The following is a 21,821-nucleotide window of genomic DNA, read 5'->3' on the forward strand; positions in this document are numbered from 1 at the left end:
GTGAAGTAGGTTGATTCCATGCACAGTTTGAGGAGTTGGCACACTTGTTCTGTGGAAAGTGTGGTTCTGCTGCTGAGAGTGACAAAAAACAAACTATTATTCAAACATAAATTACCTGTCCAGGTAACTCCGTGATGGTAGAAACCACAGGGCGCAGAGGAGCTGTGATGATGGACAGGGTGGTGGACAGGATGAAGACCAAAGTGCTCGTGGAGTTTGAGTCAGAGTCTTCCTCATCGACTGCTTCGTGGACCTCATGTTGCTGCTCACTGCTGCTCACAGAAGTCTCTGTTTCTGCTGCCGTTTCTTCTGTAATGTCAGAAACATCTGTTGTCTCTGAATGAGCATCAGCCACCTGTTGGGATGTTGTTGATGTTTCTCTGCTCTGCTTTGAATCTTCCTCTACATCTGAATCAGTGTTTTCGGCCTCTGTGTTTACAACACTCGCAGGAAGCTCATCGCTGTGAAGACTCTCACTAATTGCAGCTGTCTCTTTTTCCTCTCCCCCACAGCCTCCAGAGAACAGCTCAGCCACTCCCAGCACCTCCTCCAGCTCCTTCATGCTCACTCGCCTCTCGCCTCCTCCTGTCTCTTTGATGAAACCCACGCTGAAGCCAGCCTTCCCCTCTGGAGGAGAGCAGCAGACTGCAGACCACAGCAGCTTCATCTGACACTCCTCGTGKCCATCTTCGTCCGCCCCGAGCCTTCCTGCTCCTGTCAGGACGTAGACGTCGCCCACTGCAGCGCTGCACTGGGGAACGACGCTCGACTGGACCAGTGATGCGACTGTTGAGTCCCAGTGTTGTGGAGGGGAGTCGGCGGTGTGAGATGGACCCCCGCCTCCTCGGAGAAGAACCGGGACTCTGACACCGTCCACTTCTTCCTCTGCCTGACAGAAAAATAACCAATTCATTCATCATGCACCTTTTTCTTCTAACAATCCATTTCATTTAATTAAAAACAAGTTATCAGAGTGGATTACTCTGTCATTTTGTACCATTTGGGTTAATAATTTCATTTAAACAAAAATATACTAAAAACAATATCATGTTTTTGCAACACTTCCTTCTTGTTTCAGCTGTCTAGTTCAAATTAAAAGACGCAAAACTCCAAAAACTAAAGATGATCCCAAARGGGGAAAAAATGTTTCTATAAGCTTTTAAAAAATACTTTTTAGAAACCTTTACTTGCCTACTTGTAGTTATGAAAACACAACGTATCTGCATGATCCCTGCCTAAAAGCTAAAGAGACATCTCCWAACACAAAGCAGTTCTGTTGAATCTGGACCAAAAAAAAGAGGTAAAACTAAGTATTTTAATTAAAAACAGTGATAAGATGTGTTCTATTAAAGTTTTTTATTGAAGAAAAAACAGTAAAATTCTAAGCTATTGGGTCTATACTGAGCTGGTTAAAATCTGGAAAAGAGAACCTTTTAGTTAAAAAAAATCCAGTTTGGTCTTTTTATGGATGAAATGTTATTTTTTTATTTGTTCACTGACACAGCTCTAATTGTAATGCAGTGATGTAAGCATTACTTTAATATTCTGTAACTACCACTGATTGGGATCATTTTGAAGGGTACTTGAGTAGAAACAGTATTTTGTAACTAATTTAAGGTAAGTAATTATATCAAGTATGGATTTAATTTGTAATGTACTTTTCATTAGCAAAAGTAGGAGGAACACAACTTTACCTAATTAAACTGAAGGTGGTTTTAATTGTCATATTTAGCTTAAAGGTTTTAATCACTAGGAGATAAGAGTTAAAATAAAAAGACAGCTGAATTTCACATTTCTGCAAMATGTTTTACTCCTTTTTGAAACTTTTAATAAGTGGCTGTGCAGCTTCTCTACAGGCCACAACTCAGCTCTGATTTCTTAGAAAGGATCACACAAACAGGACTTACACATTCAACTTCATGTGTTTTTTTTTTCATTGCAATGTTAGAAAAACATGTCCTAGAAGTGTCAGATAAATTAACTTACTTTCTTCAGCTTTTCTGTTTATAAGATCAGTAACATTTTTTTCTGCTACGTTTTTCCAAAGCAAGAGTGACAAATGTGTCCTTACCACATTCTCTCTCCATCCGTGGCTGAGATGGAAGGCAGTGTAGACAGCTGTGTCACAGGTCRGTGTGGACAGAGTGGCAAACGCCTGTCCCCCGGGCAGCCTGTGGCAGCGAGGGCGCAGCTGCCGCCCCGCAGAGGCTCCCTGAGGAGGGCTCCGTCTGTAGAAGCAGTCGCTGCAGAGGCTGAAGCCTGGATCTGAGCCGTGCTCATCTGGCTGAGACAGGCCGAGGCCTAACGCTGCCAGCAGCCAGACAGCTGCAGGACCCAGCATGATGGTGAGCTCAACAAACCCCCCCACCCCCCCTCCTCTCACTGACACTTAGAGTGAGAGGGAGAGGCTTATAAATTATCCAGTGGTTTCCGTGTATAGATGCAAAGATAAAGCAGCTGCTGATGGCTGTTTGTTTTTCCCTCACCCACTCCTTGTGTCGTCCTCCTGTTTGGCTCCAACCATGCCTGCCTTCCTTTAATCTCAGCTGTGCTCTGTGGGAGGGAATCGGTATTTGCAGGCACAATCTTGCTTACTCCTTCATTTCCCTTACCCTGACAGCGCCCCCACCCCACCGCCCCATCAGCTCCACCCTCTGGCTGTTTCTCTACCTCACCCCTCCCTTCCACGCTGAGCAGTTACACCTTTAACTCCCTTTCTGTTATGTACACAGGCTCGGTCCACACCTATTAATTACCTGTAAGTCTGCATTCCAAAACAATTCTTTGTGAGTTACTTAATTGACAAACCCCCTAAAAGACTTTTTTTTTTTTGCACATCCCTGAGTCATATCCCCGGCACTGAGCTGCTTGAAACGGTTTCCAAATCAAGCAGAACGTCTCGTTTAGAACTCCAAATTCAGAGCGAATGAGCTCCGAAATGAGCACGGTCTGTTCATGAAATCCTCATTAAAAGTTTTAATCCTCACCGTGTCACATTCACGGTTCACGGTCTCATCCCAGGGCGCAGGGATTCCTCGAGTCGGACTTCTCAGAGACAAAACATTCATGGCTGGAAAAGCTGGAGCTCACCTTCCTAAATATTAAAAACAGACATGTTGAGACTTGAACTGATCCTTAACGAATCGTTATGCCGCAAATCCAAACGGCGCATGAACATTTCAAACTGTATTTTTGACTTTTAGAGGTGGAATTCTGCCACAGTATCTTCTTGTGGCTTAAGATTTATAGTTAAATGTACGTCTGAACTTAAGACTAATGTTGTTTCCTCTGCAAAGTGATCAAAACAAGCAAGGAAAACTATATRTGATAACTACAATGCAGGTAAAGTTAGCAGGAGATGATAAATACAATATGTTCAGGTCCTTTACAGACTTTAGTGAAATCCAGAGTGTAACTCAACACTGAGAGCTTTAGGGTGTGATATTCAGGGTGGGGCATCAAGCCATCTGCAAGACACATGAAACACTCACAGAAATGTTTTAGTCAAATTCACAAAACTTTGTTTTTGGGAGAAAAACGTTGCTTTTTGTGAATCAAATACGACCATATTTAAGTTTAAATAAAAAACTTTTAGTGAGAGTTTGAGCAAACACATTGCATATCTATGAATAAAAATATAAAATTTCTACAATTTGATACAAGAAGTCAATGAAATGATGAACAATGTCCAAAATGTAACAAATAAACAAACATTTGCATTTTAAAAGTTACATTATAACAGTTTTAATGCAAATCTGAGAGGGTGGTTAGACAACACAAAACACAAGATAATAATGTCTAACATGTTTTACATTTATGAACCTTTAAGACAAAAAAAATAATTAGGGACATGGAAACTGCTGCACAAATGATCCAATAAGGCCAGTGAGCTTATTAGACGATTTGTCATTCTGTCACAGTTTCATTACTTCACATTTTAAATCAACACTCATCTCTGAATATCGTTTTAACAGTGACACTGCAATAAAGCCATTATCCACCAGGGGAGGCTTTCGTCTCAGAAAAAAAAAGTCAGTCAAGTGCAGCCTTCGCCCCCTCCCTCACACAAACAGATGGAAGCCCCCATCCCTGCTCACTCGTTAGGGATGTCGATGACCAGTTCAGCCTCGTCTCCCTCCCCTCGGTCTTCATCACCCCTGTCACTGTCTCCGTCGCTCTCACCTTCTTCCTCAGCTGCATCTCCGCTAAGCATCTGCCGGGGAACCCAGCTGAAGGGGCCGCTGGCTGCTGCAGGAGCTGCGGGGCCCGACGAGTAGTTAGCTGCCATCGGAGCGACAACCTGAGGAGATCAAAATAAATCAAGCAAACACGCAAACGAAGACACGATGGGGGAACATGGAGGGTAAATGGATGGCTACATTATAAATGTCAAATCAAAAGAAAACATGCAGTATGTATATGACTTTATACATAATCAATTCACCTCACTACTGACTAAGAAATCAATGCTATATGTTGCTTTATATTTCATTTCATGTAAATCCTAAAACAAAGACTTTCTTTGCTGTCAACTATAAACAGCTTGTTTATTATGCAAGAAGTCAACATCAGATCTAATTATCATCACTGCTCTCTCTAAAAACTATATTTTCCCCTCTCCTCCTCACCTTCCCTGCGGTTTCTCTCTTGGTTTTTGGCGTCTTTGTTTTTCTCTCTTTCTTCATTCGCTCAGCTGCCGGTGCCAAATACTCTGGTAGGAAGGGCATCTGCCCAACACACATGCAGAACCCCAAATTTCCAAATGACCACATGGACATGCATGCACAGAGTCAGGAGTTTACATGACAGAAACACATAGACAAATCTAAAAAATAATAATAATAATAAAATTCCACAAAGGAATGACTAATAAAAAGAGACAGCGAAGGCATTTTTTCTCAACAAAAACTAAAAAAAGAGAAGAAAAACTATCACTAATAAAATGATGGAACAATTAAATGAAAACAGAGAATATGTTCTGCAAATGAGAAGAGGAGAATGGCAGTCATGTGATCGTAACTAAGATGTATGGAGAAGAGACAGAAACTCACAGCATTAAGGTAAGGTCCAGCGCCGGACGACTGCAGAGGAATTACTCCAGGACGGGATAATACAGAGAGATGAGGTGATGATGATGATGAAAGGCACGCACCAGGATTCAGTTTTCTCCTGAAAATATTTTAAAAGATATTCACAAGATTATTGACAAGAGTAAAAACTAGTTCATTTTTTTACTGTTTCAAAATTTTCTGCTATTTTACTTGCAGTATCTCTCATTTTTATACATTTTGTTTTTAAGTGAAAGATTAATCTTACATACCAGTTCTTTAGCTTTTTCACATTCTTTTAATATACCGGTCCTTTTTTGCTGCTTTTATTGAMGCAAGTAAACAACTTAAATCAAATTATGTTTTGCAGGAGTCTGAAAATAATAAGACGGCTAAATAACAAACCATCTGATTTATTTTCTGCTTAATATTTTGTTGTTGACTGGTTCGACACAGCAGTAATTGATCCAATGAGTAAGAACCTTACTTAAACGTGCTTTAACAACACAAAAAATAGTGTTCAAAAATGTTCAAGTACTAAAACCGGACTGACCATAAATGAAAAATTTACTAAACTTACTTTTTTGCTCCTTCTCTTTCTCTTTCCCTCTCCCTGATTCCTTCAATTTCACTGTTTTCTGAGGAAACTGTTGCGTCTGAATCTGAAGGATAAGTTTAGCAGCACAGTAAGCACAAATTATATCACATCAAAAGYTTTGTTATCATGAATGACATTTCCTCTACCTGAAGAGTCTTCGTCTATCCTCTCATACTGCAGTAATCGGTCCAGAAGGAAGCTGTAAAAAAYACATGAATGTGTTAATTTATTGAGCTGTCTTGGTGTCTACCATTCACCCCTCTACACTTTAAAACAGGGTTAGTTTCACCTTTTGTCCCTGGAAACTTTCAGAAGTTTCCTTTGTGCTCTCCTTAGCTCCTCCTGAAAACATTCCTGCTCCTGGAAAGATAACGCATGTTTTTTTTTTTATTCCGATAATTTGATATTTAAAGCTTCAGTTTTGTGTGGAATGAACAAGAGGAAAAGATTCTGGGGGGGATTAAATGTCTCCAGGACCCAGATCTACTAAATGAATAAAAGTGAAATATGGAAAGCAACGAATTTAAGATTTCTCTCGTATCACATAATATTAAATTATAAGAATTGGTGAAAGACAGAATCAAACATTTATTCCAAAAAAGGAGAGGATAAAGAAAAAGAAAAAAGAACGATAACACAACACATAAACAGCCACACSACATGCACTAAAATACCACAAATTTGAACGCTTACATAGACGAGGAATTTTAATTTTCGTTTTAGGTTTTTGTACTTCCGCTTGTAGTCAACCTCGACGTCCGCTTGACCATTCATATCTGAAATAAAAACAGACAAAACCATAAAACTAACGTCTGCAAACCTGTACGAGGATCTCTGCTAGCTTCATGCTAGCTTCATTACGCTAGCTGAAAATGCTGTATTTTACAGCCGACTGACCGCAGATACAAATATGCAAAACTTAYAAAGTGACAAGAACACAACTAAAGTTTATTCAAAATACTCAAACCACAATTTTAAACTCTACAACTAATTTAATTTGTGTAAAAAYCAGTGTTACCTCTAGCTTGGGTTTGTCTCTGCGACATGCTGTTGTTTACAGTCATGACGTCATTAGGATGCGTCGGAGCACAGYGCTGCCTCCTGCAGGTCAAGAGGTGTCAGTGCAAGGTCTGCCCAAGGTTGTGTTCCTTTTGTTTTACCTAAAATAATCAAGTGTTTTGACTGTAAAGCGAATTCTGACTGGGTCTCAGGTGAGTCCTCGTTGTTCGGTTTAYATAAAATTTAATTTAATAGACAGTGTTCTCTGCTGAAAGTTTAAGGGCAAATTAGAGCCAAAAAATAAAAATAAAAATAAAAATTACAAAATTGACACAGTGTGTCTGGATTTCAGTTTTCTCTCAGCTTAAATTTTTTAATCTATTTTATTCTTACGTTTATGTTTTATCCTTGAAATAAGAGTATCATAAAATTAACTTATTCCATTTGTGACCAACTTCTATGTTTTAAACTGAGTATGAAGAAATGTTTTGTCTTGACACAAATATTAGCTATTAATTAATTAATTAATTAATTTTTCTTGCATTATTATTGTATTTTTAAATGCACAAAATTTATTTGGAAATTATCTTAAATTGTAGTAATTATGGCTTTTGAAGTTCTACAAATAAACAATAGAAATGTAGTTTTTAGATGATGCTGTTATAAGGATTTGTTAAATATATTTATCTGTTCCTAGGCAGTTTTAGTTTTACCTCCTCAGTCATGACATCATGCAGCAAGATTTTGTGTTTCTCTTTAATCCCCCTGTAGGTGTCCTCTCTCCACCTGCCGCATTCTCTACTGCACCAAGTGTGCAGCTTTAATCTTAGCTCGCCACAGTCACTTTCCTGGGCCCAGTACCATGAATTATTGATGAAGACCATTTGCTTCAGTGCACATTCCCATAGCCCATAGCCAGACCCTCTGTGTGTTGGATTTATGGCAGGGGGATGAGACATATGAAGATGAGTGGACAGACTATCATCAGATTGAAGAAGAAAGAAAGCCTTGTTGCTGGGTACAGGAAAACAAACAGTAAAGGGCAGAAAACTATTAACAGAGTGACCACACACACCTCAGACAGCAAGACACTGATGAAACAGCAGCTTCCACAGTGAGGACAGCTCATCGTTGCAGCAGTGAATTTTCCCTCCCTCCCACACATTAGAGCCACCTCACAAAAATAAACATGGATTCTCTCTCTTCCAGGCAAAACAATCGCTGATATGAAACACAATGCTGCCTCTGACCGACCGTCTGCCTCTCCTGTTGTTTTCAAAGACACTGGCAGACAAAAATAGATTCATCTGTTTCAGCCTCCATAAATCTCTGCTGCCAGCCACCCAGTCAGCCAACACAACCCCCCACTCCGTGCCAGCCCTATGCAGTCACCTGCCTCTTTCCCATTTTTATGGATCCACATAATCTCATGTTCAGACAGTTGCTCCTGATCATCAAACTCATCTATAAGTTACTTCTTGTACATTTTCAGCTCGGATGTACGTTCTCGTTGTGCTGTTTTTGTACATGTGGTCCTGCGAGTGTCTCCCGCCCCCTCGTCCCCTGTCCCTTTGTCTTTTGCGCCTCTGTATGATCTGCTTTGTTTAAATGACCTTGACTTTGTTGCATCTACTTACGCTCCTCACAACGTTTATTTTGTTAAATCCCACAGACTTACTTTAGCTTTTGTGTTATTGTAAAAAGCAGGGAACTGGAATGTACCAGAACCGCACTACAGACAACAACAACAACTGCAACAAAAGCCTTCTCTGTGATCACAAGGTAAGATTCTTGCGTGAAAGTTTTCACCTGGTGTTTTGCTTTAGAACTGACAGGACACACATTATTATAATGTCATTGTTCATAAATCAGTAACTCTCTGTGTGTTTTTCTTCAACATTCACATTCTGTTTCGTGTGTGTGTGTGTGTGTGTGTGTGTGTGTGTGTGTGTGTGTGTGTGTGTGTGTGTAAATGTCACAGGCGAAGCTCGTCCAGGCTATTAAAAGAATCAAGCATGAGGTAGATGAATGCAGAGAAGCAGAAAGAGAGGCGTACATCGACTCGTTGGAAGTAGAGGTAACTTTGCCACACAGTTTATTCTTCTGGTAACAAAACTGATTTTCTTTATAAAAAAAACAAAAAGCCTAAAAAAACACCACTTTTAATTAGAATCAAATAAACATAATGCTAAAAGAGCACAGATAAAAAAAAAATAATCTAATCTAATTTAATTGGCACAGTGAGTGCACTGGTTGAAATTATTTTCCCAAGCATGTTAGGACTCAGTCGTGGAAAATATGCCTTAAAGTTGTGTTTATATATGATATCCTTATTGTTTTGCCAAAACTCTTGTAGATAAAGAAGATATAAGAGAGAGATAAGAGATGCATTGCACCACATTAAGGTTGGGAGATTTTTGGCAAAAAAATATTCACAATTAATTGCAGCGTTTAGCTGAAAACGATTAAAACCATGTATGTTTTTGACTCTAAATCAGTTACTCTGTGTTTTAAAATTATACATACAATCATCAGTCAAACTAACGTTTTCATTTTAACAAGGCACAGATTGTGTTATAAAGTGTTTGAGTATCCTAGTTGTATAGAAAGGTACTATACAAGTAAGGTCCATTTACCATTTAAAAATAAATGTGCCTAAAAAAATCACAAACGCAATGAAGAGCAGTTGGATTTACCAGGATTTTACTGCATTTAAAAAAATGTCTCTGGAGCTTACACTTTGATTTTTAGTTTATGAGTTATTGTGCAGCTTTTCTGTAAAGCAACGTCTAATAAAAGTTGCTGAGTCTGAGTAAACTGTTCCTGCTCACTAGTCAGCCATTTCTCACATCATCAATAAAGTCTGATCATCCAGAGTCACTGGAACACATTCATGTTAAAAACCATCCTGCTGTTTATTTTACAGACAGTTTCAATAATGAGACATTTTTTGGCCTCCTACATTTTTTTTCTTTTAAACCAGACTGCTATTTGTTTTGTCCAAAGAATGCTGCTCCTCTCTTATAACTTACACATWCACTTAATTAAATTTGACCTTTTGGCAAAAAAAAAAATAGATTTTACTTGTGAAAAAAGCTGTAAATCCTCAAATAATCCTCCAAGATGAATGTAAACAAATTCCTTCAGCTGGAAGATTAAAGTCTGCACCTTAAGCCCACATGTCTTATGTAATAAGAACACAAAGTTCAAATTTCCAGTACATAAAAAACAGAAAACAGATACAACTTTATGCAAAAACAAATGGAAGGATAAAACATTCATACTAAATAACAATGCTTCTTGTTTCTTCAGAACAGCTTTGATGGCCTGGAACGAGAAATCAGAGCTGAGTTTCAGAACCTTCATCGCTTCCTGGAGGAAGAAGAGTGCAAGGACCTGGAAAGGCTGAGGAGGGAAAGACAGAAACAGCAGAAGCAGCTGAAGGAGAGGGAGAAGAAGATAGAAGCACAAGGAAAAGACCTGGAGAGGGCAATCACAGTGCTGAACAGCAAACTGGCCGAGGAGGACAGTCCCAAGCTGCTCAAAGTGAGGAAAAAAAACAGATGTTCTGAATTCTGCTGAAGAATTACATTAGAACTAAAAGCTACAGAGAAACAATGTTAGCTTCACATCAGAGTAAATCTGCAATCTTTTACCAGATGTTCCTCTGGACKTGATGAATAATAGACATTGATCAGCCAAATAGTTGACCTGTCTACGTTTACAAGTGAAAATCAATTTCTCATTTAAAAGCAAAAGGAAAACCGATGCATTTATCAACAAACAGAACATCTACACTAATGAGAGGCGGCTGGAAGTGTCAGTTTAACGACCAACATTTATTAAATCCTTTTTCTCGTTGCAGGAAATCCAAGACCTCGTAAAAAGGCAAGTTYACTCCAAGTGTAGATTTATCAAAACAATTAAACTTGTTTATGTTCTTTGTATCGGCCTATCTGTTCTCTTGGTATCCAACAGATTGTAATCATTCAGGCCTTTTCTTTTCTCRTCTTCCACAAATAGGTCTAAGGTCAGCTTTGTTCTTCCAGCTGAGGTGTACACAGAGGTGCGCTCTGGTCCGTTTGCAGGTCCCATTCAGTACAGGATATGGAAACACATGAAAACCTGCCTCTACCCGAGTATGTACATGTTTGTCTGATAAAGCTATAGAAGTCATATTTTCTGTGAAAATACAGCGTGAGAACTGAAGGCTAAAGTATTTTTTTGAAACTTGTTGATTAATTAATTAGCATACTTGTTAAATTAAAACAAGCCGTTCACAAGTAAAACAAGTTCAAATGAGSAAAATCTCAGTTAAATGCTTGCCTTTAGTAATACATGTAAATATAGTGAAAGAGGAGCTAAAATGTTAACTACAAGCTAAATGTAGTAAAAATTACAAGTGGCATAACAGCAGAAGTTGAAAACTAAAATGAGCAAAGCAGTAGCTAAAAAAACAACAACTTTGGAGTAGATCCACTGCTTCTCCATATCAAGAGGAACCAGGTGAAGTGGTTTATGCATCTGGTAAAGATGCCTCCTGGACACTTCTCCAAGGAGGTGTTCCAGGCATGTCTGACTGGGAGGAGACTCTCGACACAATGAAGAGAGTCTCTCGGCTGGCCAGGGAAAACCTTTGGGTCCTCCTTGAAGAGATGGAGGAGGTGTCTGTGGAAACAGATGTCTGGGCCCTGATCAAGACCCAACTCTAGAACAAACATCAGATAATGGATGGATGGATGGATGGATGATGGATGGACGGACGGACGGATGGACAGACGGATGGATGGATGGATAACTAAAAATCACAATTATCAAGTCAGGTGCTAAAAGGCTAAATGTAGCAAAATTACAGCCAAAAACTAAAATTGGCTAAACAATGGCTAAAAGCTAAATGTAGCTATGTGCAAAACCACAGTTAAAGCTGAGAGGAGTGTAAAAAGACAAAAACAGGGCCATATTTGATGATGTAAATTTGCAGAGAACAATATCTTTGGAGGAATTAAGGAAGTTTCAACGTCTTTCTACTTAAAATGTAAATAAATTAAATGATTCAAAAAGTATGAAAGTTATAAACACTAAATGTCATTGTACACAATTTCTGAGTGAGTCAAACATTTTGACGCATGAATGGTATATGAGGAATTAGTGCATGTAATGGAAACTTTAAACATGAAAACTACAGTGTTAATGCAAAATCCACGCAATCAGAACCTGGAAATGAGCAGCTTAACTCACTGTATGACTCATTATGTTTGTACCTACAGATATTACATCAGTGACCTTTGACCCCGAGACAGCCCACCCTAATCTGACCTTGTCCCAGTCCTGCACTTCCATTTGGTTTGATGAGAATAAAGATACTTCAGAAGTCCAAGCCAACCCACGCCGGTTCCACTATTATTACTGCGTKTTGGGCCACCAGGGCTTCACCACCGGCCGGCACTACTGGGAGGTGGAGGTGGGGGGCAAGACGGCGTGGAGGCTGGGTGTAGCCCGAGGAGATGTTCCCAGAGGGGAGATGAAGGCTACAGGCAGCTCCAGTGGTCTCTGGACGTTGGCCCTGAAAGAGGGCTCCATCTTAGCCTGCCTGGATCCAAAGTCCACTAAGATCAACGTGTCCGTCCACCTCGTCCGCGTTGGCGTCTTCTTAGACTGTAGCAAGGAGGAAGTGACTTTCTATAATGCCCTTTCCATGGCKCCGATTTAYACTTTCTCCATGGGAACTGTCCTGGTTCCCCTGTTTCCCTTCTTCAACCCATGTGACACAGATGATGGGAAGAACACGGCACCGATTATCATCTTTACCCCCTCACTATGAGAGAAGGGTATTTTGTAGAGGTRCAACAATGCAGAAAATTCACGATTTGGTTCGGTTCARTACTTTAGTCTCACGGTTCGATATTTTTCAATAAAAAAAAAAGAGAAATTTCCATGCCCTTTTTGACTTGTAATTTATTTAAATTAATTATGAAAGTTTGTTTAACCTCAAAATTTAGTTTTTAAATTAAATGTTGCTGAATCAGCACGTTTCTTTGTGGATCTGCACTCGACAATGCAGCCTAGGTGGAGTAGTCGAACACAGATCCACTGATCCTTTAATACAGAGCATCTTCATAAGACAAGTTGATAAAATAAATTTTAAAAAAACCTGCGTTGTTCGATACAAGTATATATTGAACCTAAAGCACTGCGTTGAACGGTTCGATACGGGTACATGTATTGTTGCACCCCTGGTATTTTGCTAATTGGTTGTAACAGTTAATGGTAACATTTTAAGCAAAGATTTGTAGCAGCCAGACTGTTGAGAATGACTCCCAGTTGCTAACATTTTAGCTCRATATATGGTAACTGGTAGCCATTTTTGTGCTAGTCGATGTTGATTAGGTTTGGCAGCCATCTTGAATTTAATTGACTTCACCAGTAGATTTTCATCCAGTGAATTCTTTCTGTTTAGTGGTTTAAAGGGGACACGTCATGCAAAATCCACTTCTTTAGCTGTTAAAAACATTTTTGTTGTGTACTTGGAGTCTCTATGAGTGCAGAGAATTTGAATTCTCCTCCCCCTGTGGGTCAGACTCTGGCTCCAACATGCTGGAGGGTTGTGGGCGTCTTTTAATAATTTGTTTAAACATTTATTTAAAATATAAAATTCTGTGCCTCTATAAACTCAAAAACCCTCTCTCAAACTACAATGGACTGGCCTGGAAGCTGGTGGGGGGGTGGGGTGTGAAGTGTGTTTGGATTTAAAGAGACAGCCTCAAAATGAGTTGATCTGACCCACCCCAGAAAAGAAGGTGAAAGAAGGGCTTTTAGAGTTATAATAAGGAGGAATTCAGACCAAAGCATTGTAGTTCCACTTCATATAGAGTCTATACCTAAGGAAGTTCAAATTGAAAARCTGAATTTAATGCAAAAGCTCCAGTTCACAGTTTATTTATTTTTCCCACATGAGAAGTAGGGTTGGGCAATATTGGCAAAAAAATTAATCACGATTAATTGCGGTATTTAGTCAATAACGATTAATTTGATGGTTGATCCCCTGGAGTGTCTGGACACTCTTAGGTCTTAGTCACATGACCAATTTAGTAGGAAAATTTGCTCTTCGTAAAAAATCTGTTCCAAATTGTGTCAAAATTAAAGACTTCAGGCTATACAACAAATTTAAATTGTGTTGATAAATAAATTACAGAACTTTTTTTAACGTTYGTCATATTTGAAGCGGAGAGGAGCACCGAGTGGACTGACCGGAGTAAWCCCCAGTCAGTGGCATTAACCGTCAAGTGCCAAAAAATAATTGAGTAATGTTTTTCTGGCGATTAATTGCACACAATACGATTATGCCCAACCCTAATGAGAAGTTACACAAACCACGTGGGACTGTATATGTCCTCTGTCTGCATGCTGCTCTACAATGTCTATAAGGCAACATGAKAAGAGCAACCGTCTCTCTGCATGAGATAAATAAGACAAGAAGACGRAAGATGTCGTATGTTCTTATTTTTATTTTTAGCATTTCTTTAGACATGAAATAAAGAAAAAAGGGAAACATTTGTTGTTACAAAACATCTGTTAGGGAAGAGTTGTGCAGAAAAAGAAGCACAGATAGAGCACAGACAGCAGCAGTGATCAGAGACAGCTGTGCACGGAGAACCAGGGGTGGTCTTCAGAGGTGGACACCAAGATGGAACAATCCTGATCCAGCTAAAAGCTCTGTTTAGGATGCTGGTCATGTGTAACAACAAACACCTTCCTGGAGTGGTTTTTGGGTTTTTACAATTACCRACAAGAGAAGTGGAGCATGAAGATGATGTTTAAACCTCCTCTTGTTAATGTGGCCCAGAGGGTTACTCACTACACGCTTTAGGTTTCATCTGCTGCAGTCAGGAGCTTACACACATACTCCAGATTATGTTACAGACACTCTCACTTACAAATAAACCCTATTCAGTGTCTGTATGCTACTGCACTTATATTTAAGTAAAAGCCATTTCACAGGCACAGCCTTTCACATAAACACAGAATAAGTCAACTGTCTGGTCAAAGCAGGGCCGGCCCTAGCCTATTTGGTGCCCTAGGCAAGCTTTCAGGTGGTGCCCCTTGTGCAGTTTTTTAAAATCTTACTGCTAATTTGTCCAACTAACATAGTTAATATGATTCATTTGAAACAGAAAACMRGAAGTCTATCTCATACCTGCCACCATCTGCTGAAATCATGAGGAACACCTGTTCATGATAACCAGCAGCAGTTCTAGGGGGTCTAGGTGTATACTCCCCAGAAAATTTAGTCAAAGATCTACTTAAAACTATGTATTTTCCAGCCGTTTGAAGATCGTTTTACTGAATTCTTGGGATAAATACAACAACAGAAAATGAGTATTTTATGAAAGTAAAACACTGAAAAACAGACTCTTTTTTGTTTTGTATTTACACACTGAGCACCAGCAGTTWGTCTTGACTGCATCATATGATACTTTTATCACCATAAAGAGCAACATATAACACCTCATGTAGCAACAAAGCATCTGAGAAACCCACAGAACAAGTTACCTTCATAAACTTGCAGTGATTATCCTACAGACTAAATTAACTACACTCTAATAAAATGTTATTTAAAAAAAAATCAWCCCCCATTTGTGTCGCCCCCTAGATGGGTRGCRCCCTTAGCTTTTGCCTATACTGCCTACGCCACAGGCCGGCCCTGTGTTCAGGTGTGAAAACGCTGTTCTGCTGCTCTTTTTAACAAAACAAGGTGCATTTAGGACGTGACTAATAGAAAAAAGTACAGCTAGCTATGATACATTTTAGGCACTAAAACAAAAACACTGAAATATCAACATTTTACTTTTTTGTGTCAAGTTTCAAATAAGTTCACACTCATAATTTAAACACAGCTTTTTATTTCTCACAATTTAAGCAGGCACATGGATACCGTACACACACATACACACACACACACACACACACACACACACACACACACACACACATGGTCACAGGAAGTACGTTTCATTCTGTACAGGTGCATAGATTCAGCACACGCTCGCTCTTTCATGCCTCAAACACCAACGTCGCACCGAAGACAGACAAACTTTACAGACGACTCTTTAAACAACATTGAAATATCACTTCTCTTGACACGTACGACTTCTGGACAACACAAGCCTGTTGCTCACATTTCGGGCATGCTGCAGTAGATGCGTAAAGTGATATTAGCTAAACATTTTTATTAAAGTGTGTAAATACTGTGAGAGATACTTTCATTTGAAAAAAGCTGAAAACTTATCTAAAAGGAGCCATTATAGTTTGTTTATGGGCTGATTTTTTTTACAATGTTTTGTTGCTACATTAGTTCAAGACATTAGTGAATATTAGTATATATAGTATTTTAACTGTATTTATATATTAGATTTAAAGTTGGTGAGAAATTTGAATTAGTTGACTTTTTATTTACTTAGTATGATACAATAATTGCTCTATACACTAGAAACATTCAGCCACCGAGGGGTTAAACTGGCAAACACATGCAGTATTTACATTATTTGTGGTGTGTGTTTGTGGTTTGTTGTGTGTGTATGGATATTGTCAGTATTCTGACTGTGGTTCCCTCACAGATCCAGGCAGAAAAAGAGGCCTACACAGCATTTCATAGATGAGCTTCACTCTGACTTTTACTGTTGATCTATTTCACAGCGAGGCACCTTGATATCACTCAGATAATTTTATAACTTTAATTTAGTCTAAGAGTCAAATTTGACATCTGAATCTGTCTTGGCTTATGGCTTTTTAAGATGCTGGCACAACAGTTTAGCCATAAGAAACATCTTATCAGCCTAGAAGCTACACAGAAAAGGCCAGCTGAGTGTAAATTATCTGATGAGAACCTTTAAACATTTTTGTCTCGTTTGATTAAATTTTTGTTACTTTTTGTGCTTTTCATTAAGAAATATCAAATGTTTTGGTAGATTTTTATATCTGAAACCAGCTGAACCAAAAGGGAGGCATGTTTTATTTTTAAAAACACATAAATATGAATCCTCTGTTTCAGAGTTAATATTAAATAGTTATGACAGCACATTTAAATGCTTCTGAATACATTGAAACTAGTTCTAAAAGATAGTGTGGTGGCATCAATGAAGGCCTCRCATTATAGGTTATAAAAGAATTAGTGACATTTGTAAAACCTGAAAAGTGAAGAAAATATTTTTCCAACAAGTGAAACAAGAAAAGGACAAAAAGATTCAGTGAATAACAGAGAAAGACATAAATGCAAAAAAAGAAAAGTAGAAAATACTCTCCACTAGTTCAAACTTAAAACACTTTTTTTTCGGCATACATCTTTTAAAAAACTTGTTAAACAACGAAAATAGGAAGGTCTTATTAAGTTACAGACATTCCCAGGAATACTGTACAACCTATATTATTTATTTGGCTGCATTGGGGCTGAAATTTAAGTAAAATTACTCAGAAATCTAGAACAAAAGCAAATTTGAACATGATATTCTGCATCAGATATTTCCTTTCAGATTGTAAATCTCAATAAAATAATTAATAGTTGTTAGTATGATTAGTATTTGTTTATTATGAAGGTTTCAGAAGAAAGTGGGAATAAAATTCACCTTTTAGCTGCATATGAGGTAATTTTATTAACTTTCTTTTTCTCTTTGTTGTTTATTTTTAGTGGGTCTAAAAAGCTCGAACTCAGATAATTTGAAATAGGGTTTAGCTTAAATGCATAATCAATATCTTACCTGCTGCAGAGGACTTTTACAACAACTTAATTTTGGGAAAAGTTGAGTTTAATTCTGACTGGACGGATGAGCTAATGGCTGGTCTGAGTGTAGCTGAAACCGGATCACAGCCATCCTGAGCAGCGACAATCTAAAAAATGTTCATCAGATCACTATTTTATAAACTTTTACACTGATTTCCATTTTGTGTTGCGCAGTTATTATAGAAAAGCATATTATATTCCTGCTGAAATTGGATTGCACCAGGAATGATACAGCTAGCTGCTAATGCTGCTAATTGTGCTTGTGAATGATCACCAGAGGCGGAGCTAGACRTTTTTTCAAGGGGCAGAACAGGGGTGGCTGAGGTGTTTTTCAGAGGGCACATACAAATAAWGGAAAGCATTTTGGATTGAATTCAAGATGGCCGCTACAGCTAATTCCACATGCTTTAATTCAGCTGTTTTAAGAAATATTGAGCTGAAATTTGTTTGATACTAGCTAAGAGAGTTCCAAAAACCATGCTAGTCACAACTTATTATTCAGCCATTTTTAGATATACAAAGGTGAAGATCAGTGTAGAAGTAGCCAAAAACTGTCCTTATAAAATTCTAAATGCTAAGCACAAATTCAAGATGACCACCACAGCTACATTTAAAAGGCTATAATTCAGCCATTTCAATACTTATTGAGATGAAATATGTTGGGGAATATCTAAGAATGATCACATGCACATTGCCAATACTAAATTTAAATTAAGCTAACCGCTAATGCTAATGCCAGTTTTACAAAGAGCTACAATTCAGCCATTTTTAAGCATACACAGCTGAAAATTTTATCAGAGAAAAATCATGGACAAAAGCAAAATGCAAATACAAAATCCAAGATCCCCACCCACTTGTCAGTTACCTTGGGGTGGAACAGAGGGTGGCTAATCAGGTGCCAGAGGTGGCACTTCCCACCATGTCCACCCCTCTGGCTCCACCTCTGATCATCACGCCAGTCAGAATTAAACTATTTCTCCAAACCAAAGTAATTCAAACAGCTATCTACAGCAAATAAGATATTGTTGTTTATACTTTTTCTACAGAACCTTACTTTAAAAGATCTGACCAAACTAAAAACTTGTTTTCTTTCTGGCAAACTCATCCACAGGCCGCTAGACATGCCATCATCTAAATGTGACCTGATGTTCAGCTGGAGTCTAATAAAGCATTTTACCACGCTGATTCAATGAAATGTCGTAAACCTTCTTTTTATAAAAGACCCTATGTGGAGTTAAAGTTTTAGCTGTAAACTCTGCAAAAGACTTCATTTGCAGCTTGGCAGTTTTACGGAGGAAATAAAAAATAAATAAAAATAAGGCTGCAAGATGCGTACAACTAAAATGTTTCTTATTGAAAAGCCCCGTGTCTTATTTTGAAGTGTGCCTCAGTCAGAAAGTTTCAAAGATTATAGAAAAATGAAGTATCATTATCAGGGTGGGTTCAGGCTCTGGACAGGTTCTATCACCGTCCTCGCCCCAGCTGCTGTGCTTTCCTCATCTTTATTTTTTGGAGGTGGGGGTGTTCGATTGTCTGCAGTGGTGGTAAACGGGGATCTGTGGGGGGCTTCTCCCTGCTTCCTGCAGGTACAGTCCTCAGGTGGTGGTGGACTCCTCGGCTGCAGAGCCATCTTTGTGGGCCTCCGGGACAACACCACTAGATTTCAGCTCCACCTCGTTGGTTTTAGGGGAAACTTCTTTCGGAGCCGAGCCTTTGATAATATCTGCGTGATCTGGACTTGCTTTGGCATCCGGACCTGGCTCAGGAGTACCGTTAGTAATAGGTTCTGCTGAAGCTGGTTTGGCAGGGTCTGTAGAAGGAGCTGAGGAGGTCTTGCTCTCAGGTGTTGGAGTGGTGGCTGTAGGGATGGCTGCCTTGGGCTCTGGACTTGGACTGGATGCAGGCTTTGGATCAGCTGGACTCAAAGCAGCCTTGGGTTCTGGACTTGGACTGGGTGCAGGCTTTGGATCAGCTGGGCTCAGACCAGCTTTGGGTTCTGGGCTTGGGGATGGACTAAGTTTAGAATCAGCTGGTTTGGGTGCATCCAACTTTTCTTTCTTAGGCTGATCGGGGGTTTTCTTGGTCTCGGGGGCGGGGCTGATTTTGGTTTCAGGTACTGGACTGGGCTTAATTTCTGCAGCTGGCTTGGACTCAGCAGTGGGAGGAGAACTCGGTTTGGTTTCAGAGATGCTTGCAGCCTCAGAATCTGGGATTTGATCAGGGGCGTCAGTGTCTGTGTCCAGTGGGAGAGCAGTGTTGAAGCCAACGCCTGAGTCACTGGTTTCTAGATTACCCACCCCGACTTCTTTAGAGGAAACCTCCAGACCCTGTGTTCAGTGAGAAAAACGTCATGTTTATTCACTGTGTAACATTTGAACATGTCATCTCAAATTTCAACTGAGTCTGGTGCCACAGACGTGGCAAGGTAATATAAAAATATGATATAAACAGCTTTTAATAGTAAAATAAACTGGAGGATAATAAGAAGCTAAAGTAGGATAAAACAGGATTCTGTGAGTCACAGTTCAGCGACAGTGCAGTGGGCTTGGGCTTGATGCAGGCTTTTGGTCAGGGTTGAAACATTTAACTCAATAAAAGGCAGAGGCAAACAAATATGTTCAGCCTTAACTTAAAAGAACCAGAAGTTGGGACTTGGCCTCAGGTTTTCTGGGAGCTTGTCGTGATGCATAAAATGTGAAAACTCTGAGTTTGGAACAAGTAAAGTCAKCCCAGAAGACCTGAGAGGCCAGAAAGATTCATAAGACAGGAGCAGATCAATTGACTTCGGTTTTAAATCATTCAGCACTTAAAAAAACACCAAATATCCACTTTTAGTTGCACAGGAAAGCCACTGCAAAGATCTGAGACCTGGACTGACGTGATCCGCATTCTTGATCTTAGTGAGGGCTCTAGCAGGAGCGTTCTGAATAAGCTGTCTAAACGCAGAAAACAGCATAAAATGCAATCATTATTAAGACTTTTCTGACTTCACTTTGAGAAGAAAACATCAAATGGACTTACTTTGATATCCACCTCGGTGCTCTGAGATTTTTCTGTGTTGTCCGCCTGGGAATGTTTGGATTCCTCGCTGAGCTTGGTGATGTTCTTCACCACCTGCAAAGGTGCGACACAAAAACAATCAATTATCTCACAACGCTCGTCACCATCGAGACGTTTTGTTGCATATTCATCCAACCTGTCTGAAAGCCTCTCCCTCATCCTCTTTGCCAGCRTTCTGGGCGAGTTTTTCCAGGGCAGCAGCCCTCTTGGCCCTCTTCTTCACTTTGATCAGGCAGGACAGCAAACAGGCGAGCAGAAGGAAAGTCAGCAGGCCCAACAGGGCAATGATGGCCACGTAGAGAGGCTCCAGTTTATAGGCTGCAGAGGAGGGAGACAAGAGAGAGGGGAACATRATTAAACTGACCTTTTACTGACATTTATTCAGATTCCCCAACATGATTACAAAAGAAAAAAGTGACCCCTCTTTAGTTGACCCACTGTGTGTCCATGCTAACATTTAGAAATTTCCCAGCAACACAATTCTAAACCACAGGCATTCTTTTTTCCCCCCAACTGCACCCTGTTTTTTGCTTACGTTCTAATTCCAGCCGGACGGTGGACACGGTGAAACCCCGTGAGTCTGTGACTTTAAACAGGCCTGCGTCTGAAGCCTTGATCTGGTCCAGAAAAACCATTGAACCCTCCAAATACAGGCGGTCCTCAAACCCCAGCTCTGTTTGGGCCTGGAAGTAAAACAAATACTTGGATCAGTAGCATGAAAAAATAAATTAAGTTTAGATTTGCACAAATGTAACGTCCCAATGGCTCTGAATTAACATGAACACCTGATTAGAAAACTTCTGAATTACTTTTATTATAAATAATGATTTCAAATAAAAAGATAACAAACTGATTTTTTATGAATGTGTTAAACTAATGGTTTCCAAAACTTTTCAGAGTTTGACCCACAAAATAACAGCAGTAGAGACCTGTGCCCTCAACAATTTTTGGGAGATAAACATTGGTATTAGGTCAAATAAACAAGGAAATATTAGCTATTCATTATGCTAATTTCATACATTTTAACATTACATTCACCCTTTTGTAACAACTAAGGCAAAAAACGTATTGTTAATAGTCATGTTTATCCATCCATCCATCCATTTTCTTCCGCCTATCCGGGATTGGGTCGTGGAGGCCCAGACCTCCCTCTCCCCAGCCACTTCTTCCAGCTCCTCCGGGGGAACTCCAAGGCGTTCCCAGGCCAGCCGAGAGACATAGTCCCTCCAGCGTGTCCTGGGTCTTCCTCGGGGCCTCCTCCCAATCTTACCTGTTGTAGCTAATTATTGATAGGAAGGACAGGACCTCTGGATTTAAGCTCCGTCCTCCAGCAGGTTATGGG

General features: G+C 39.5%; 4 protein-coding genes across 9 annotated transcripts in view; 1 reads left to right on the top strand and 3 right to left on the bottom strand.

The window, feature by feature from the left end:
* The window catches only part of si:ch73-54f23.2 (uncharacterized), a 5,283-nt gene extending 1,797 nt beyond the window's left edge, over positions 1–3,486 (bottom strand). Inside the window, exons 1-2 of one of the 2 annotated variants that reach the window (XM_014013418.1) lie at positions 2,988–3,486; positions 116–889 (exon numbers count right to left, since the gene is read on the bottom strand). In XM_014013418.1, the coding sequence (XP_013868872.1) occupies positions 116–889; positions 2,988–3,068 (855 nt within the window). In that variant the 5' untranslated portion in view covers positions 3,069–3,486. Of the gene's footprint in view, positions 1–115; positions 890–2,071; positions 2,369–2,987 lie in introns of those variants that run through there. The other variant, XM_014013417.1, reaches the window with a different exon arrangement.
* Positions 3,487–3,575: 89 nt separating this feature from the next.
* On the bottom strand, positions 3,576–6,743 carry ino80e (INO80 complex subunit E). Of its 2 annotated transcripts, XM_014013423.1 has the most exons (8): positions 6,665–6,738; positions 6,340–6,422; positions 5,936–6,006; positions 5,793–5,845; positions 5,629–5,710; positions 5,052–5,169; positions 4,629–4,727; positions 3,576–4,300 (listed from the first exon to the last, which is right to left on the bottom strand). In XM_014013423.1, exons 1-8 carry the CDS (start codon positions 6,708–6,710, stop codon positions 4,094–4,096), a joined length of 759 nt encoding a protein of 252 aa, XP_013868877.1. In that variant the 5' UTR covers positions 6,711–6,738; the 3' UTR covers positions 3,576–4,093. The 2 variants fall into 2 exon arrangements, with proteins under 2 accessions (XP_013868877.1, XP_013868878.1); XM_014013424.1 differs by lacking the exon at positions 4,629–4,727 and having other exon boundaries at positions 3,714–4,300; positions 6,665–6,743.
* A 25-nt stretch (positions 6,744–6,768) lies between these two features.
* Positions 6,769–12,538, top strand: si:ch73-54f23.4 (zinc-binding protein A33). Of its 3 annotated transcripts, none has more exons than XM_014013420.1 (7): positions 6,769–6,857; positions 8,350–8,427; positions 8,627–8,722; positions 9,958–10,191; positions 10,511–10,533; positions 10,669–10,784; positions 11,913–12,538. In XM_014013420.1, the coding sequence occupies exons 2-7, from the start codon at positions 8,362–8,364 to the stop codon at positions 12,464–12,466; spliced, it is 1,089 nt and encodes a 362-aa protein (XP_013868874.1). In that variant the 5' UTR covers positions 6,769–6,857; positions 8,350–8,361; the 3' UTR covers positions 12,467–12,538. The 3 variants fall into 3 exon arrangements, with proteins under 3 accessions (XP_013868874.1, XP_013868875.1, XP_013868876.1); XM_014013421.1 differs by lacking the exon at positions 6,769–6,857 and adding an exon at positions 7,432–8,144; XM_014013422.1 differs by lacking the exon at positions 6,769–6,857 and adding an exon at positions 7,432–8,144 and having other exon boundaries at positions 8,353–8,427.
* Positions 12,539–15,525: 2,987 nt separating this feature from the next.
* si:dkeyp-77h1.4 (SH3 domain-binding protein 1) overlaps positions 15,526–21,821 on the bottom strand; it is a 17,560-nt gene continuing 11,264 nt past the window's right edge. For both annotated transcript variants that reach the window (XM_014013426.1, XM_014013425.1), the window contains exons 8-11: positions 21,015–21,162; positions 20,616–20,797; positions 20,441–20,533; positions 15,526–19,746 (exon numbers count right to left, since the gene is read on the bottom strand). In XM_014013426.1, coding sequence (XP_013868880.1) covers positions 19,015–19,746; positions 20,441–20,533; positions 20,616–20,797; positions 21,015–21,162 — 1,155 coding nt within the window. In that variant the 3' untranslated portion in view covers positions 15,526–19,014. The remainder of the gene's footprint in view (positions 19,747–20,440; positions 20,534–20,615; positions 20,798–21,014; positions 21,163–21,821) is intronic.

Source organism: Austrofundulus limnaeus, unplaced genomic scaffold (assembly GCF_001266775.1).
Source record: "Austrofundulus limnaeus strain Quisiro unplaced genomic scaffold, Austrofundulus_limnaeus-1.0 Scaffold101, whole genome shotgun sequence".
In the NCBI taxonomy this organism is placed as follows: domain Eukaryota; kingdom Metazoa; phylum Chordata; class Actinopteri; order Cyprinodontiformes; family Rivulidae; genus Austrofundulus; species Austrofundulus limnaeus.

Coding starts and splice junctions, on each gene's coding strand:
- ino80e (XM_014013423.1), bottom strand. CDS start 6,710: ATGACTGTAAACAACAGCATGTCGCAGAGACAAACCCAAGCTAGAG. Junction 4,728..5,051: donor CTGGACCTTACCTTAATGCT/GTGAGTTTCTGT, acceptor TGTGTTGGGCAG/ATGCCCTTCCTACCAGAGTA. Junction 4,301..4,628: donor AGAGAGAAACCGCAGGGAAG/GTGAGGAGGAGA, acceptor TGATCTCCTCAG/GTTGTCGCTCCGATGGCAGC.